We start from the raw sequence: 19448 nt of genomic DNA, 5'->3' as shown, positions 1-19448 counted from the left end.
CGACCACCTTAATTCGCCATTGCATACATATCTGATTTGATGATATGGGCTACTTAAAGTAGAATAATTTGACACTTGATATTTAATAAGATGGATTATATAAGATTGAGTTTTATGAATACTGTTTAATTGGATAGATAGAGGAGTATTTGGATTAGTTTTAGCATATGAGATTGACATTTCAATGTGACAACATTAATTTAGTGTAGGAGTAGGACCAATTCAATTTTGAACAATCTTGAGAAGAATTAACGCTGAACAATTGAAAATACTTGGGCTTGGGCCTCCAACACTTAATAAAACTGTTTTTTTAAAAAAAATTTACAGTCCAAATATAAATCATGTAACAGCATCTTATAAATTGGAGCCTATTGATGTTTTCTCAATATGAGTTAGTACTATAATTTAAAGAAAATAATGTAAAGAAAAGTAAAAATTTAGAATAACATAGTAATAAATTAATTCTAAATTAATTATTTTAATAAAATTTAGAATAATATAGTACTCCCTCCATCCCAGATTTGTAGTAACATTTTGCCATAAAAGTCCGTCCCACATTTGGAGTAACATTTAGAATTTACCATATTTGCACATAAAATTTTACCCCATTATTCACTAAAATTACACCCAAATGCCATTATCTATATTAAAATAAATCATAACAAAAATAAAAAACCAAAAAGTCAAAGAGGGACCCACCTTCAACCAACTCACTTCATTTATTACACACTCCATCATCTCACTCCACCATCTCATTTCATTTATTACACACTCCACCTCTCACTTCATTAATTACACACTCTACCAATTCCTTAAAACTTGTGCCATAACTAAATGTTACTACAAATGTGGGACGGATGGGAGTAATAAATTAATATTTACTAAAAAATATTTATATTTTAAAAAAAATGATTAATAATGGTTCATTATCTATCTTTGTGGTAGCTCAATTTTCTGATATATTGTTTAGATGAGATACGTCTCACCAATTGAGTTACATTTCAGCCTGTGACTATCTCAATCTTTCCTACTCCTACAAACTACTCCCAATGTCATTTCAAAACATTTCACATTACTTGAGTAATTAATTTTTCCTTTTTAAAAAATAAGAGTAACACAACTAATCTCTCCTCTTTCTAGAATCTTTCTCATACTACGCATTTTCTTTTCCAAAAAAACGACTCATGAAACATACTCCCTCCGTCCCGTTTTAGCAGTTCCATCTTTTCTGCACTCATTTTATAAAAATGATAATAAATAGTTAAAGTGGAGAAATAATAAAGTAAAAAAGAGAATAATGTAGATAAAACTCTTCTCTATATTATTCTCTTTTTTACTTTATTATTCTCCACTTTAACTATTTATTATCATTTTTACAAAACGAGTGCAGAAAAGTCAATTGGACTACTATAGCGGGACGGAGGGAGTAGGACATAAGCCGTATATCCCAATATTTCGAAAATTTAAATTTTGCACCGAATACATCCAACTCATATTTCGGATGCCAAATATATATAATTGGGAACCCAATTAATTCAATTTGGTCGAAATATGAACAAATCAAATTGATAAAATAAATTAGACACAAAAGTACATAAAGTAGGCATCAAAGTTATGGATTTGATCCCCTAGCTAATAGTACTTGTACATGCATCTATGCAGCTAATTTTATTAATTAATTCTGCCCACTGTTTTGTGTCTTAATACCAAGGATCTCCTTGCACAATTATGGCATTTTCTTTATTTCTATTAAAATCTTAAATATTACCTGTCAAATTAAAATATCGAAAATCTGGAACATAAAATTAAAACATATGTGAAATTACATATTAATGGAGTACCTGTGTTATTAACAATTATACAAGCAGGGTAGTGATAAAATGCAAACTTATATATTACACAAACTTCAAACTTTTCAATAAAACATCAACCAACATCAACACAGTATAAAATTTCAAGATTTTGGTGTCACTACAATGCCAACACAATTTCAACACAACATTAACCATTGACACAATGTTGACATTTTTTGTTGTTATTATATTATCATATGTTGATATTTTCTAACGGTCTGGATCGAAGTTTGAAGTTTGTACAATATTTAGAGTTTGCATTTGATCACATTCCTATACAAGTATTATATGCCTTAAAATTTAGAGTTCTTTTTATGTAATCTCATGGTCTATTTGGTGACACATAAATAAAGTATATATTTTTTAAGATAGAATCGAATTGAAAAAATGCAAAGATACTTATTCCTTGAGCACTAGGATCATGGATTAAAAGATGATGCACGAAATTTTCTTTTTCATTCAGATAAATGTGCGAAGATTCACTTAAGATGAACACAAAGGTGTCATGGTGCTGAACCAATTTCTCAATTCGTTGTTAGTTTTACGTTACCGTATTGCCATTGTGGATGCTCTTAGTTAGAATTGACGTCCCATTAAAAGTGGCGTCTAATAAAAATGGTAGATTTGTTAACTGATAGTGACAAAGCTTGAGTACTACTACTATAATTTAAAAAAAAATTATACCAGAAAGAAAATATGATAATATCAATTTTAGACAATCTAGTCACTCATTTTTTATTTAGTGGATTAGAACATGTCTTAGTTCTATTTATATACACACGCGTATATAAATAGATTACAAATGTAATAGAATCATAAAATTAGCAATTGGACCACAGAATCAAATCAGAAAACCACAACCCACATAAATTAGTTATTGGTATATAATGTTAACCATCCTTAGAAATTGAACAAACATTACTCCTTTTAGTCGAAAAGGGACCACAAACTCAAAATCATCTCCAATCAACATATGCCGCAGCACCATTGGAGCCCAAAACCCACATATTACCCACTAATCCACACACTAATCACCCTTGATTTCCACCTTTAATTAATCAAGAAAAAACCCAAAATAACAATTTTCCTCAAAATTGTACTAGTAGTAATTGGGATGTATGCATAGGCATGGGGGAAAGAGTAAAGTGGCACATAATTAGATTTTGTCAAAATTCAAGAATGTGATGGTGAATTCTCCGACCTCGGACACACGTGTTGGTGCGGCGGAGTACGATGAGCGGCGATCGGGGGCGCCGCCGGTTGACACGTGTGACGGCAGACCAAAGGAGAATTGTTTTGCACAATCATCATGTGGGAATGGACATGTTCACGTGCAATGGGTTGTAGTAATATTTTGTAGGCGCCACACCCATTTTATTCATTTCATAAGACCAATAATCTTTCTAGGTTGGAACTTGAGCCCCTTGTTTGATCCACATGGGATAAATATAAAACAAATACTATAGGAATTAGTTAGGCTAATTTTTTTTTAAAATGTAATTCCTGTATCCGCGATATAAAGTTATATAAAGTTCTGTTTTGCTGTTTCGACGAGTCCATATAGTTAAAGTTCATTTATTTTATGAGTTTCTTTCTCGTTTCTTAAAACTCGCAGCGAGCCAAAACGGGACTGAATATTGCGATCGTAGGGAGTATTGATCATAAATCGTGAATTTAGTACAGACACGTATAAATTTGCTAAAAGTGTGTTTATCGGTCTTATATCATGAAAATGTATGGTAGATTCGAAATTGTGTGATTCAGTTTGAATCTCTTAGGAGACAAAAGATTCAATTTTCAAATCCATTTCATACATATTATTCTACATTTTGTGGATTGATAGAGTATATAAAGAGAGTATGAGTGAAATATTATAACACATAATTTATGTGAGCACCCCTTCCATTCTTATTTGTTGTATATCATATATTTATTTTGATTATATATAATACTCCCTCCGTCCCCACGTTACTTGAGTCACTTTATTTTCGCACTTGTTTTGAAAAAATAATAATAAATAGTTAAAGTAGAGAAAAAATAAAGTAAAAAAGATAATACTATAGTTAAGACTCTTCTCTACATTATTCTCTCTCTTACTTTTCTTTCTCTCCACTTTAACTATTTATTATTATTTTTTCAAAATGAGTGCAAAAAAGAAATGACTCAAGTAACGTGGGACAGAGGGAGTAGCTCAAAATCAAATTAAAATGTATATAAATTAAACAAATAATGTTAATTAATACAGACTGAAAAAGAATAATGCTCACAAATAATGTTGATTTATATATGGAGTATGTAAATATGGAATTGGGGGCAGGTGGACATGCATGCATATATTTGTATTATAGGTCAAATCTTGAATGAATAAAATGTAAAAAGTTAGCTAGAATCTGTGGAGTGGTTATATGTATGCTAAATTTTGTGTGGCATTTTCCTCTTGTTCCTTTGAAGGGAACTCATTTCATTAAATTAAGTTAGAACCACAAATAAAAATAAATATCCATCTAAACAGTTGTAAATGTTTCGGCAAAATTGGACCCACGTTTAATTTGGGAGCACATTAAAAAAAAAACTGGCTTTTTTGAGAGCATTGGAATGTTGGCTAAATATATATTTTGCATTATAATTATTCATAGACCTTCACTATCTAATAGCCAAAATAATTCTTTACAATATAAATTTTTTTTAACAAAATAAAATAAATCTAAAATCAAAATTCTGATATTATAATTTTACGAATGTAAAAGTGAAAGTACTTGAAACTCATCATGTTTGGTCACTTTCGTATAAAAGTGGTGGGAATATCATTCTTAATTTATGAATGGTACATTCAATTATTTATAGCTGAACTAATATTAATGGAATGATGGTGGTTCAAAATTGTCAAATTACCTGCCTATTAATTAGGCCAGTAACAGTTTTTGAATACAGTGTATAGTATTTTTTCATCCTTTTCAGATGTTTTTTTTTATTAAAATTATTTAAATGACGTAAAATTTGCCTGCCAACTGTTTTTTTTAGGTTTAATCAAATGTACATTGTATGTAATTGGGTTTTTGAGGTATTTTATAGTATGAAAATCGGTTTATAAAAATTAACTACTAATAAAGAGGAGTAATATACATTTACATACTACATACTAATCCCAAAATGTAGGATCGAGTTATATTTCCAACGTTTAATTTTAAGATGAAAATAAACTTTTTGAGATTTTTTACTTAGGGTTAACATAATTTTTTGTAACTCAACTTAAAATTCACCCATATATAAATGAAATATTAATTATGTGATACTAGTATTTGTGAAGATTAGACATATACCTAATATAGACAAGAACATAGGTTGGGTGAGCATGGGAAGACACTTATCCACACAAATAACTATTAAAACACATATTCCTATCACTTAAATTAACCAATTTAATTCCAGCCTAATAGGATTAAATGGCCTTTGCAGCCTTTGGTTTTTTGCAGTTTTAGTGAAAACAAACCTAATGTATGCAACCTATATTTTCTTGCCCTTCCACTAAAGGGATAAGCCCAAAAAAATTCTCTTTTCCAACTTTTTAAACATTTTTGGTGGAGGAAAATTATTCAATTTAGGTCCATAATTAGGGTGCATCCATACATTTCACGATGTGGGTCCATAAAGATATTTCACGACTACGTGACACTATTTTACTTGTTAAAATAAAAAATAATAAAAATTCTACCTACATAAATTTATTACTCCCTATATCTCAAAAAATCCAACTTTTATTATAGTAATTTCTAAATAATGATTTTCGAAACAAAAAGGAATTAAAGAGATAGATAGATAGAGAGAGAAATGAATTAGTCATGGGATTAAAACTTCGGCATGAAACAAATTCATGATTCTCGAAAGCATGGTGCATACACAATGCAGTATATCCTAGCAAAGATTAGGCAATAATTAAAATTAAATTAGAAATAAGATAAATAACCCTTTTTTATCAAGAATGTGATTAGGAAAAGAGTGAGATGATGGTTAATTGTTCATGCATTTGTGCCAAACTTTATTCATTGATTAGGGACTAAATAATAATACTAGTAATAAATGATGAAATAGCAACTTCACTTTGGAATTGAAGGTGGAGGGTACAATCAATGTGTATGGTTTCATTATTGGTGTTAGAATAGAGTCAAAATTGAGCAGACTGATAGTCAAATTTGACAAACATATGTACTTGCTCCACCGATTTAGATAATCAATTCTCGTGTAAATTTTCTTATATTTTACTCCCCCGTCCCAGATAATTTGATCCAGTATTTCATTTCGGGTCGGGATCGTCCCATATAATTTATCTCATTTCACTTTTACCAAGTGGACCCCATATTTCGCTAGCTCATGTCTACTCACATTTTATTATAAAACTAATACTTTAAAAGTAGGACTCACATCCCACCTACTTTTTCAACTCACTTTCCATTAGATTTCTTAAATTCCGTGCCGGGTCAAAGTGTCTCAAATTATATGGAACGGAGGGAGTATAATTGTGTGATGCTTTAATTCATTAGTACTACTATTTATAATCTCACATGCCAAATATTAACAAAAAATACAATGGCAAACATTTGAAAGATAAAATATGAATTTATAGTTGATTAACCGTTCAAACATTATAAACAATCATAATCTGTTTATATTTAATAATGAATCGTTATTGATGCTGCGGCACATAAAAAGCAGTTGAAGAAGCTGTAAGAAATTTTCGATGAAACAAACGCATAGGATAACAGACAGCAAGAGAAATTCAAAAAAGGGCGGTTGAACAAGTGCTTTGGAACTTGAACCCAATACATACGTAAATTGACCTGTCTGAGGTATAAAATATCACGAACTTTGAACAAATTCTAATTTATTTAGTTCAACATTCAAACGACAATTCAATAAATTTTGATTTCTCTGACTTTTTTCACGATGGAGATCTTTAGCTAAATCGAAGCTAAGAAGATCCCTGTCAGTTCCTTACACTCACACCTACCCATAGGCTATCGCACACCTGCCCTAGGTCTCTATCATTGTGGCTCAATGATTTTTCGGGCAAATGTGATTCTGAATTGGCGCACATGTGTAAGATTTTCATAATTTGGACAAATAATGGTGCTTACGTGTACTAACGTGTTGATATGGACGGCCAAATACATCGTTTTGTTCAAGAAACTAAAAAAAAAAAAAAACAAGTTCGATCATGTAGAGCTAATGAGACTTTTTTTTATAAAAGAAATGATGTTATTTTTTACCTCAACAAACAACATCGTATGTTTCATTGAACGTATTGTTCATGTATACCTTTCTATCCATCGCATGAGCTTTAATTTCACCGAAATTAAAACATAACGAGTCAGAAAAATCAAAACTTCAGATACTCCGTATCATTCAAAATTTGAAACTTACGGAACAAATCAAAATTGACACAAAATTCATGATTTTCCGTGCAATTACCCGCTCTATTTATACCTTAGAAACCTCATTTCTCATGCTTGTGGGAATTCCATCACCTTTTTTCTCCAATTCCACCATACACATTACACACATTACAAACTCCATCCACACTTTTTTTTGGAGAAAAAAGTCAGATTAATCGTTGCTGCCACAGATGAAGGTAAATTAATCTCCAACTCAAGCTAGCAACAGTCAATACTAAACTAACATAATCTTCAACATTCAGATCTTCAGCTGGATTCGAAGCAAACGCAATGGCAACGAAGGCAGCAACACGAAGCCCAATCCACAACCAAAATCACGTTTGTTTTTCTCAAATCATTAATCCGACACCAATAGAGCTAAGAAGAAGATGAATTTGCGTGATTCAATTTCAATTTTGAAATGCATGCAGATGAGAAGAAGATCACCTGCAACGAAGAATTCTCCGATTGGCCGAACGCGCTGCTGGCGATCGGCACATTCGGAAACAACGCGAATCCGAAAAATCGCGACAAAGTGGATCCAGTAGTTGAGAGTGATGAATCAACACCAGCGATGAATGATGAGGAGAATCTGTCGGTAGAGCACCTCTTAAACTGCCTGCGCGGCGGCGATGGAGGCGGCGATCGCCGCCTGGAGAGGCTGGGCAGCCTCGTGGAGAGAGGCGGAAGAGATATCAAGTCGGATAAGAGAAACAGAGGCATCGGAAAAAGGTCGTTGTCGTTTCTGCTGAAGAAGGCGCTCCTCTGCGGCGGCGGATTCGCCGCGGCGCCTCCGATTATCAGAGATCCGCTTCCAGATCTGAAAATTGATCAATCGACGATGGAGAAGGTGAAAGCTCGATTTCTAAAATAAAATTTTTATGCATGAATAAATATTTATTGTAGTACTAATTAAATATTTACAGATATTGAGGGCTATGCTGCACAAGAAGATATACCCTCAAAGGCCAACAACTCCAAACAAATGCTTGGATATGGGTGAGGAGGAAGAGGAAGACAACACCACTCATGGAAGCAAATGGGATAAAACAGACTCCGAATGTAAGTCGAAATCGATAATGGTTTTTCGTGGGGAGAAACGTGTTACCAACTGTGCGTTCGTTCGATGTTTTGCAGATATTGTGCTGGAGATTTGACGATCTGCGATCGGTACAATTCTTAACTGGATTGGAGTTTGGGCATGTTTTTGCCATGGCTTGCCGTGGCGTTGAGTGCTGAGAGCACTCGACGGCATGGCTAAATCGGGTTTTGCCATGGTTGGCACATCACTACACATGTTATTCTTCAAGATTCTTGTTGAGATATCAAATTGATTGTAGATTGAAGAGCACATATATATGAGTTTTACACACTGTCTTTATTCAGAATGTGTATAAATATTAAATGTTCAAAGTTACTATACTGTTTTACATACACAAGCTGCATAAATGTGACCAAAATCAAGACCCACAACAGCATTATTATGAATATACAGCTAATCTGATAAAGCAAAATAACTCTTCCAGATAGAGGATTCTGGAGATATCAGAGATCGAACCTTCTAGCGTTCTTGTTGAACATACATACATAGTCTCCTTCAATCGAAGAGAAAGTTCGAAGGGAGAGGCTGTAGTTGACTATCTGACATTGTAAAATGGAAGACGAAGGAAAAAGAGGTAGAACGGAAGCAGTAAAATTATTTCTACCACCCTTGTAAAACGCTCAACGCTTAAGAATTTTATTCAGAAAACCTTGCACAGGACCTCCCATCCCAGCCCCCACTGCTTCGGCCAAATATTTTACCTGCAGATTCAAAGTCAAAAAGCTTCAGATAATGATATTTGGATTGCTATACATGTGTTCTTGCACAAAGAGAAACAAAGAAGATACGGTAAAAAACCGGAAATTAAAACATGGTATGTACATGCTTTGTAACACATAACTGCAGTAGGGAAAGTAGGCATTTACAAAATTATTCCAATAATTCCAGCCATGTTTTAGAATACAGGTGGGTTTCCAAAACAGTTTCATTATAATTGATGCATTTATTAATACCTGAATTACTAATTAATGGTTATAATGGTTCTGTTATGGATTATCTTATCTTGTCTAGCTATGTGTCTAATGTCTTGCAAAGTGTGGAAATAATTAGAAAAATTATAATTAACTGATAGATCCCAGAACCAATATACTAAGCATGTAGCATTCAATTCTTTGAATCTGCTCCAATCATAACTCTCAAAGGACTTGATAGAAATCAGAGTTATGTAGAATAGGTTCTTAGGCTCTCAAGTCAAAAAGAAAAAATAACTAAAACGGTGGCAAAAGTTTAACTCGAATAAGGAACCGGTCCTCAACCAATGCATCAAGCATGTAGCTATTTGAGATGATCATTGGGATGCTCTAGCTCAATGAGCTGGCTTAATTATAATTCTATATATCTTAAGCCTACATCTTGGAATAAGTATTTGCACCTTCTCGGCTGCATCATGGAATAAGTACTAGCCGAAAGTTAGATCAAATCAAATAATTTAATACAGTACATGGCTAAATCCATTACTATTATTTAAGGAACATATATTATAGCTACTTTCTTTGCCTAAAGAGCAATTTCTATCCTCCTCGGCTCCTCCCAACCTAGTTTAAGGGTGTTTATGCATGTATGTTGTTCAGAGCACTTCCTTTCTCCAAAATCAATAAAAAGATTATGCTGCATTTCTAAGCTGGAGTTTTTAATATGTTCAGAAATGGAAATTACAGTATGAATTTCATGTAGAAGCAAATGTTCCTCATCCTAACTTGCTTGAGCTCTTCGGAACTATTATTCCTCACACTTCAAATTAGGTAAACATGCAAACGTAATATGCTATACATTCACATAGACATGTTTAGTGAATCTAGATTCAGGGCCCATAAACTATTCAAAACCACAGTAATCTTTTAGGAAGATTTATAGCTCTAATAAGAAGTCGTTTCTATACACACACACATAAGATGCGATGCCTTGTTTTCTTCTTTAAAACAAAATAGAGTAACAAAAAATTTGATAACTAAAAGGTTAGAATATGCACATTTTCAAAGGAGTTTTACTATATATTCATATACATCTCTTCCTCTATCTAAAACAAGCAAAGAAGAGCATATACTACAATAAATTGGAATAATCATACAACATACTGAGCATTGGGTAATGGGCACTAAGGACAGTTATTCTTGAGAGATTGAAACTGTCAGTTGGTTTAGCATTGGAAACCATGTACTCAATCGGTGTCATTTAACGCTGATGTATTTCACAATTTGGGTAGGATTCAAAATCAAGTGAAAAGAGAGAAGGTTCCCAAAGAAATATGCAAAATACATCTTCGCATGTCAAACAACTCTGTTTCCAGAGTATTATGATTACCTCTTCAAGTGACTTTCTCAGGTCAAATGCATCTCTAACTCGGTCATCCAAGAAAGCCCATGTGTCCTGAAAATCTGACAAAAGAAAGCGTGGCAAGTGAACAAGCCATTCGCCGGTGATTAATGTAAACAATACTAGTTAATGCTCTATCCAACAATCTAGCAGGACTAAACAGCTATTTAAAGGATAAATTAATTGCATCACCACCATGATGTAACTACTGTTTCTGACATGAAATCCTGAATGGGAAACACAGAGGAAGCTTAAGATAAAATGATGTACGGAAATGAATAACAGTCACACTGTTATAGAGTAGAAAATTAGAGAATCAACTTTTTGAACGTTCTTGCGATGTTAAATACTATTCCCTCCGTCCCAAGATACTTGAGTCGTATTCCTTTTCAGGTCGTCCCAATGTAGTTGAGTCGTTTCCTTTTTGGCAAGAAACTTTGTTCTCTCTCCTACTTTACTCTCTTTCTCTTTTAGACTTTATTCCCTTTCCACTTTAACCTTGAAACATTAATTTCTTAAAATCCCGTGCCCAAAATAAACGTCACAACTACCTTGGGATGGAGGGAGTACTAATTAGATGGACTACAAGAGTACTGATTTGGGAGAGAAAAGTCAGGTCAAGGGGTATTTGATGGGGCAGCAGCAGCCTAAAACTGATACTGTTTGTTTATTATGCTAAAAGAGAATTCTATCAAGAGCTAAGACTACAGAACCCTTCCGCACTGACTTTAGTTGGGGGCTTGAAGCTGATGTGCCCATAATACCAAGGTCATTCTGAGATGGAACTGGACTGTTCGAATAGAAAAATACATAATATGGACTCTAACCTGGGGAATTATCTGTCAGCATGTATAGTTCGGTTGTCGAATATATTCCACCAAGGACTGTGCGCTTCACATACCAATCAGTATCAGTGGCCTCATCACCAGCAGCATGCCAAATTTCATCAACAAGCATTGCCCTTTGCTTGAAGCTTGTAGAGATATTCAAAGGTTGCGCCTAAAATGAGCAAAATTCAGAGAAAGTATATGGTAAACGAATGAATAAGAGACTCACTAAAACAGTTACCTGTATGCCAAGTGCTTGATGCCACTTTGAGATGTAAGGTGCCTGCATCTCTAAGCGAATTCTGACTAGCTTGGCTACACGGTGGCTCGGAATCAAGTTCTTCAAATCCTCTTTTGTGTCAATAATATCAATTAACTTTTGCAGACAATCATCCATGAAATACTGCACAAAACAAATAAGGACATAGGACATTAAGCATGATATGAGGCTGCTTACAAGTGGCACATGAACTGAATTTTGATAATTAGAGAAGCAACAGTATACAGCAAATTAATAGCATACTCCCATCATGGGGAAAAGATGAAATCCCTGTAAACTGGCCGTACAATGGAAATAGCAGACTGTACAGTTCAACTACCATATAATTTAACGAGAAGATTATGCATAGCAATTGTCCAACTTAAAATAAGTCAATCAACATGATGTGAGTAGAACCTGGTTATGATTGACAAACACCATAACTGTTTAGAGCAACCAATTACTTATTTTGAGTGAGGAGTTGCAAACTATTGAAAACACATACACACTCTTTGCTTTCCATATATAAGATTCAATACAAAGTCAAGAAAAGATGAGAAACAATTCAGTTTTTCCAAGTTCCTAAATCAACAATTCATTCATTGTCAATCAGTTAATTTGACTCCTTGAGCAGGAAACATGCTGGAATTAGAAAAGCAAAGGAAATGACAATCAACCATTCTAGTTGGAGGTAATACATGAAAAGCCCCAAAGCAAACGGATGTAAAGATCAAAAGTTATACCTCAACAAGAGCAGCTTCCTTTCTAGGAAAAGATCCTACAATAGAAGGAGAGACACCAACCTCCTTCGCTCCAGCAACCATTGCAGATTCTGTCCATCCTAATCTAACCTGCTCCATAAAATCACACAATATGCGCATACATATGTCAAACAGAGGGAAAATACAATATTAACAAAATTGAGAATAAGTTTTCTGTTTTCCTCCGATTAAATCATCATGCAGCAAATTAACAATGATAATCAATCACCAGGATAATGCACACAAACAAAACCAAAAGCAAATTTGCATATAATACAATTACGCGATATATGAAGAGAGCTAATAAATTTGGAGGGGGAGACCGTACAACGTGGCCGAGCGAGGCCTGAAGAACGCGAGCTTGCTCTTCCTGCCAGTGAGATTTGGGGCTGGCCGTGGCTCTAGGGTTCCGCCGTTGATCTGTTGACGGCGACGAATTGAAAGCAGCGGTGTTATCAGGCGTGTGATTATGAGCGTTATCGGCCGCGCCAGCTGAAAACGCCGCTCGGTGTGCGATTGGGGCTGAGAAAGGAGAAGGAGAGGCTAATCGGAGAGTGCGGCGGCAGATCGCCGCCGGCAACAACCGCCTCGCCGCGGATCGGTACATTGAGTTAGTAGTGGAATTTAGTAATGCCACGTATGCACTGCAATTCAAGTCCGCGGTTACCAAAAAAAGGAAGTGAAGCAATTTTGCATTTGTCACGAATATTAATATATACTACTCCTAATGATTCTATTTTTATGATATTAGTATAATTTGTTAAAAATAGAATTGAATAATACTCCCTCCCTTCTCTCATAGTTGAGGCGGAACTTTTCGGCACGAAGTTTAAGAAATGAATGTTGAGTGTGTTAAATAAATAGATAAAAAAGTAAAGAAAGAGAAAAAAGGTAGAGAGAATAAAGTAAAAAGTGAATAAAGTAGAGATAATAAAGTAAGAGAAAGGAAAAAGTTACTATATATGGAAATGACTCAACTTGAGGGAACTTTCCGAAATGAAAAAATGACTCGACTATAAAGGAATGAGGGAGTAGACGATTAAGTATATGCCTTCGTTTGGTTAATCTTGAAAATTCTAAATAAGGTTATATTTAAGCATTTGAGTCGAATTGAGAGTTCGGAAAAAAGTCTTATTTCATGGCTTCATATATAGAGTACAAGTTGGTGCTTGAACCCTTATCCCAACAAATCCGATATAAGTTGGTGCTCGAACCCTTCTTCTAGCGAAATGATACTCCGCACGGTTGACAACACTGTATCAAATATTTTATGGGAAAAGTATGAGTATAACCATATGAAATATTTGATGCATGCATGAAAAAAAAGCAAAACAACTATCTCACTTAATAAAATCACGAGCAAATCCATGAATCATTGTTAGATACAATGCGGTTGCTGCTTAGAGAGTGTGACGAATAGAAAGAAGAAGCCAACTGAGGTGATGTTGTGTGCACAAACGCTGCAACACCACTCCCCAATTTATAGAAGCCAACTATGCCGACCTTTATTGAATGCATGACCGATGGAGTTAGTGTGGATTAAATTTTATAGATATCTATCACGATCATAATAAATATTGCGTACAAGTCTGTGGATGACTACTTACACATACACAGCCAATGCTATTCATTACTATCCCATTTATCGAATTGAGGATGAATACCCTCATTTTTTTTTTGTTACTCCATGTTTGCTTGCTATATGCGAATTGTTTCATTCACAATCGTTATTATAGCCATTTGCTTGGATTTCGGGTTATAGTATTGATTAATGGATTCAGTCAACCAAAGATAACGAAATATATCATTGAGCATTCGTAGTTAGGCATGCACTATATTACTTTATTCTTGAGAGTTACATATGCCTTAGTTGAATATAGAAAAAAATAACTTCAACTAAATAAATAGAGTAACAAAAAAATGCCATTTATTACATGTATATTTTATGTCTCATTGCAAAATGCAAACCATACACGAAATAGGAGTGATGTACGATTCAAACTCTTATATATAGTGTAGTATTTGTCTTTTATGGAGTACTACTTTTTTGCATGGTCTAATTCTATATTGTGATTTTGATTTTATTTTTAGTAATTCGAATCCGATGTAGTATTTTCGTTCCCGTTTCGAAGGTTAAAATCAACAACAAGAATTAGGTGGTTTTATGACTTAAGCTTAATTAAATTATATTGGAACATAGTTATAATCCCATAAAACAAAGGCAGCTTCTGCCAAAGGCAACATTAACAGACGAAATCAGCATCCCAAACCGCCGCATCATCCATCTACCATCTCTTCTTCTTCTTTTCCTTTTTTTTCCGACAACACTTGTTTTTCGATACCACTAAGGATGATTGGCCGATCCGATCCTGGGAATCCGAGCATCGTCGTTGGGGACGACAACATTCTCAGACCCGCGTCCACGAGTAGGAAAAGGGGCTCCGCACTTGATGCTGCTCGTTCTTCCAAGTGATCGAGCCGAACTCATTCCTCGAAGCCCCCGCCCCCTTGGCCGAGACAAAGGTCACCGTGTAGCGTAGCTTGTCGCCCACCTTCTTGAAGGCGAGCGTCGCGGGCTTCACGGTGACCACCACGTTCTTCGGCGCCTCGACAGCGACCTTGTACACGGACCCGGACACATCCACGTTAGTCAGCTCGCGAGTATACCGCACAACCCTAGACTTCCCGAACAGCACGGAGAACGACGGGTAGTTGAGCTGCCCAGGGTCCCGGAACTTCCTCGCGCACGTCACGTTCGGGCGCTTCGCAACCACCTGCACCATCTCGACCGTGTACCCCAGCGAGCACAGGAACGCAACGTAATCATCGGGGGAAGCATCGTACACGAGCCCGGGCGAGAGCGCCTTCTGAGGGTCGACGTGGCCGGCACCGTGCGCCAACGGCGTGGAGAGCGAGTAGTCGGCAGCGTCGCGGAGGGGCGAGTTCGAGTTGTCGACCGTGTACGCCGTCGTCATCAGGGCCGACTTGATCGCGCTCGGGCTCCACGCCGGGTGCGCAGCCTTGAGCAGGGCGGCCAAGCCGCTTATGTGAGGGCAGGACATGGATGTGCCTGAAACATCAATGTCACAAAATATAATGTACAAAGTCAGTGTAGTGACAATGGCACTAAGGTATCATTCAACAAAAGGTAGGTATGGGTGTCTGAATATTTTTATTTTATAAGAATGTGACCACATACACTAAGTCATGTCATTTTCAAGCTCAACCATTTTCAGTTACACCCTTTACTTTACAGCTCATGTTGATCTATGTAGTTACTTTTTTTGTGAAGATATCTCCACTAATGCAAATACAACACTATTCCTATGTATGATATATCCTATATTCAAAATTCAAAATTATCACCAAAAACTTTGAAACAAACATCACCAGTCAACACTCTATTTATTACAAACAAGCCCCTAGTAAATGCCGAGTTAAAACTGGACCGGTGGTTAAAACCTAACCAGACCGGGAAGTTATCCGACACTTCCCATTTGAACCAAAACCATGAAAAATCGGAAAAAAAAACCATAGAAATAAGAGGTAAAACCGGTCAAGATTAGTTCAAAACCGGAATTGGGAAATTGGTTGTCGAGTAGTCACGGTTCCACATTTCTCAGACCGGAACACAAACCGACGGTTCAAAACCCGGGGCACCACTACAAGCCCCAATGAATTGAAGTAATAGTAAAAAGGCTGCCTTATTCACAGAACCAACTACAGTATATAGTTAAATAATCAAACAAGACTAAGTTTGACATGTTACACCTCCTGAGTAAAACAATAGAGTAATTAATAATATTTCAAATTTCTTAATACTATCATGGCAACAGCATTGAGAAATATCATGAGATTTGTTGCTGCTGAATCACACTTACCAAATAAAAATAATAATAAAGTACCAAAAGCAGTCAAATAATGATGGGCATAAAAGAGGTAGCCGTTATGCAAGGAAGGAAAATACTCACCAGACATGATGTTGAACTGGGTCTTCCTAGTGTCCTTCTCGAGGCCGGTGGGGCCCACTGCCCCGGACCACGCGGCAAGTATGTTCACGCCCGGCCCGATCACGTCAGGCTTCAGGATCTGGGGCGTGACCATGTTCGGGCCGCGGGAGCTGAACGCCGCCACCACCGGGGAGGGCTTCACGTTCAGCACGGTGCCGCCGAAGCTCAGCGCGGCCGTCGGATTTTTCGCGGTTTTCACGTACTGCCGGATCACGTCGCCCATCTTCTTCCCGACGGCCACGGCCGGGAGGAGGTGGCTGTCCGCCACCAGCTCCTCCCCGCTCGCGGCCGTGTTTGCCAGAATCATCCCGATTCCGCCGGCCTCCTTCACCACCGCGCCCTTGTCGACCCTCGCGCTGATCCCCCGGTCGCACACCACCACCTTCCCGCGCACCGCGGTCGGATCGAGCGAGCCGGCCATACATAAATTAGCGGAGGAGTTAGTCCCCTTGTTGTAAACCAACTCAACCAACTTGCTCCCCATTCCACGGCCGCTGTACAGCGATACACCGGTGAATTTCCGGCCATCGCCTAAGGTGGCGTAAGCAGGAAAGTCCCGATCAATCGTGCCAGCTCCGACCGTCATTATCCACGGAGCGACATTAGCCAAGGAAGCCTTAGCCGGACCGCTGTTCCCGGCTGAGCAGGACACGAAAATCCCCTTCTCCATCGCCGCGAACGCGCCAATGGCGATGGTGTCGCGTGAATACGGCGCGGATCCGCCTCCGAGGGATAGAGACAACACGTCGACTCCGTCCTGGATCGCTCGGTCCATCGCTGCGAGGATATCCGAACCGAGACAACCCGAAGACCAGCACACGCGGTAAGCAGCCACCCTCGCGTGCGGCGCCATACCGCGAGCATTGCCGCTGGCGTACCTGAGCAACGTAAGTTCAAAGAGAATGATAAGAAAACATTTCTTCTTCTTCCACAATCAATACATATGTTTTTTTCTCAATTTTGATCATCAACAATCAATATGTGCTTAATACTACCAACATTTCAATCAATTTCTTCCCTAAATCAATTCTATTTTATCAATTTTACATTAAAAATTCATGAAATTAGCTAACAATCACATAGTATATCCAAATTAATTGAAATAAATATAATAAAAATAGAATTAAACAATAATATCCAAATTATAAGCTGAATTTATAAATCCGTTACCCTAACAAGCTGGCGTTTCCGACGAGAGATCCAGCGGCGGTGCTGGCGGTGTGAGTGCCGTGGCCGTCGTCATCCCGCGGCGACTTCGATTCCTTCTTCCCGCCGGCCGCCGCCATCATATTGTAGCCTCTCGAGAAGAATCTCGCGCCGATCAGCTTCTTATTGCAATGGATCTTCGGATTAAAATCCGCCGCCGCCTCGCACTCGCCGCGCCACCGCGCGGGGACATCCGTCATCCCTGCGTCGGCAAACGACTTCGACTCCGGCCAAATTCCAGTATCCAGGACGCCGACGATGACGTCCTGCGACGCCTGGTTGAGCTCCTCGAGGCCGTGCCCCGCCCACTTCCCGTCCACCGCCTCGAGGCCGAGGAACTCCGGCGTGCGGGTGGTGTGGAGCGAGTAAACCGTGTCCTCGTACACTCCGACCACCGCGTCCGATTGCCGCAGCGATTCCGCCTCCTCCGGCGAGAGCGCGGCGGCGAAGCCGTGGTAGGCGGCGTCGTAGGTGTAGAGGATGGAATCGGCGGCGGATTCGGCGGAGGTGAGCGCCTGCAGGTGGCCGGAGTACCAGTCTGAATGTGTGGCGTAGTCCGCCGGCTTGAGGTGGTGCTTCATCTGCACAATGTAGGTCTGCTTGCTCGTAACGGCAACGAGGCATGACTGGAAAACGGCAATTGCGCAGAGGCAGATTGCTAAGCGCGTCGCCATTTTTGGAAAAGCTTCGAGATATCTTCTCTCTCTGTTTTATCTCTTTCTACAGATATGTTTTATATGTAGAGATAGAGAGAGTGTATGTATTTCACTGTGTGTGAAAAATGGAGAGGGTCTGAGGAGACAGAGGTGAGGAAGGCGTGATTTTAAATAAGGATAGAGCTGAGATTTGAGGGCTGGAGTTTGAGTTAATTACTTAAATGCCACTGCCAGCTCAGACTTAGGTAGTTGGTGGATTACGGCTCTTTTTTTTTGAGACCCACTAAATAGTTAGTGGGTTGGGCATGTCGTTTCTCTATTTTGATTTAGATTTAATTTGAATAATGGAGTAATATTCTATCCACCTTTAATTTCAATTATCTTTGTCCATAAAAAAAAGTTTATCCTAACGTGAAATTGATAATGTAAAGATAAATAAAAAAAATACTCCTAGTTCAGATATGATTAGTGAAAAATAAATCATACTACTTTATTAAATAAAAATACCAAAAAATCAGAAAGTTTAGGCAAATGGTAATTTTAATGATCATAGGTAAAAATCATGAATTTTAAATTTATTTGTTATTATTTTCCAATGAATTTTTGTTGATATTGTATATGATATGATAGTCATAAAATTTTATGTGAACACCATTGGAATGAAAAATATTAGTAATACTCTATCTGGTCTTTATAATTTGTCACCATTTGATACGTTAATTGTTTTAAAAAATGTAATAGAAAGTGTGCTAAAAAAGTTTTTATATATAAGTTTTATAATAAAATGTGACTGAGAATACTGAATAGGTTAGTGGAGTATGAGGTCTACTACCAATCAGTAAAAATAAAATGTAACAAACTTTTAGGGACGGCGGAAAAGGAAATAAATGATAAATTTTCAGGGACGGATAGAGTAATATAGACTAGTTTTTTTGCAGTGAATAAATGCAAATAAATTCAAACTTTTGAGTAATTTATCAACTAAAATCAAAATTACAAAAAATAAAATTAGAATTTGAATAAATTTGATGA

The 19448-nt window shown here is 37.1% G+C and overlaps 3 protein-coding genes and 1 long non-coding RNA gene across 4 annotated transcripts; 2 read left to right on the top strand and 2 right to left on the bottom strand.

The window, feature by feature from the left end:
• The first annotated feature begins 7361 nt into the window (after window positions 1-7361).
• Window positions 7362-7823, top strand: LOC125191699. The gene is made up of 3 exons (XR_007171207.1): window positions 7362-7479; window positions 7546-7621; window positions 7714-7823. It is a non-coding gene; the product is annotated as an uncharacterized LOC125191699 (long non-coding RNA).
• A 33-nt stretch (window positions 7824-7856) lies between these two features.
• On the top strand, window positions 7857-8663 carry LOC125193517 (protein NEGATIVE GRAVITROPIC RESPONSE OF ROOTS-like). Its single transcript, XM_048091331.1, has 3 exons — window positions 7857-8132; window positions 8209-8344; window positions 8420-8663. The coding sequence occupies exons 1-3, from the start codon at window positions 7857-7859 to the stop codon at window positions 8437-8439; spliced, it is 432 nt and encodes a 143-aa protein (XP_047947288.1). The 3' UTR covers window positions 8440-8663.
• Window positions 8664-8731: 68 nt separating this feature from the next.
• Window positions 8732-13231, bottom strand: LOC125197076 (ubiquinone biosynthesis protein COQ9, mitochondrial-like). Its single transcript, XM_048095776.1, has 6 exons — window positions 12873-13231; window positions 12527-12634; window positions 11766-11927; window positions 11525-11696; window positions 10686-10759; window positions 8732-9085 (listed from the first exon to the last, which is right to left on the bottom strand). Exons 1-6 carry the CDS (start codon window positions 13149-13151, stop codon window positions 9005-9007), a joined length of 876 nt encoding a protein of 291 aa, XP_047951733.1. The 5' UTR covers window positions 13152-13231; the 3' UTR covers window positions 8732-9004.
• Window positions 13232-14701: 1470 nt separating this feature from the next.
• On the bottom strand, window positions 14702-18557 carry LOC125193159 (subtilisin-like protease SBT1.8). The gene is made up of 3 exons (XM_048090908.1): window positions 17725-18557; window positions 16516-17432; window positions 14702-15614 (listed from the first exon to the last, which is right to left on the bottom strand). The coding sequence occupies exons 1-3, from the start codon at window positions 18432-18434 to the stop codon at window positions 14953-14955; spliced, it is 2289 nt and encodes a 762-aa protein (XP_047946865.1). The 5' UTR covers window positions 18435-18557; the 3' UTR covers window positions 14702-14952.
• Between the last annotated feature and the right edge of the window lie 891 nt (window positions 18558-19448).

This window comes from Salvia hispanica, chromosome 6 (genome assembly GCF_023119035.1).
Source record: "Salvia hispanica cultivar TCC Black 2014 chromosome 6, UniMelb_Shisp_WGS_1.0, whole genome shotgun sequence".
NCBI lineage: Eukaryota > Viridiplantae > Streptophyta > Magnoliopsida > Lamiales > Lamiaceae > Salvia > Salvia hispanica.
The sequence above is the reverse complement of the archived record's forward strand: the minus strand, read 5'-3'. Positions and strand labels throughout refer to the sequence as shown.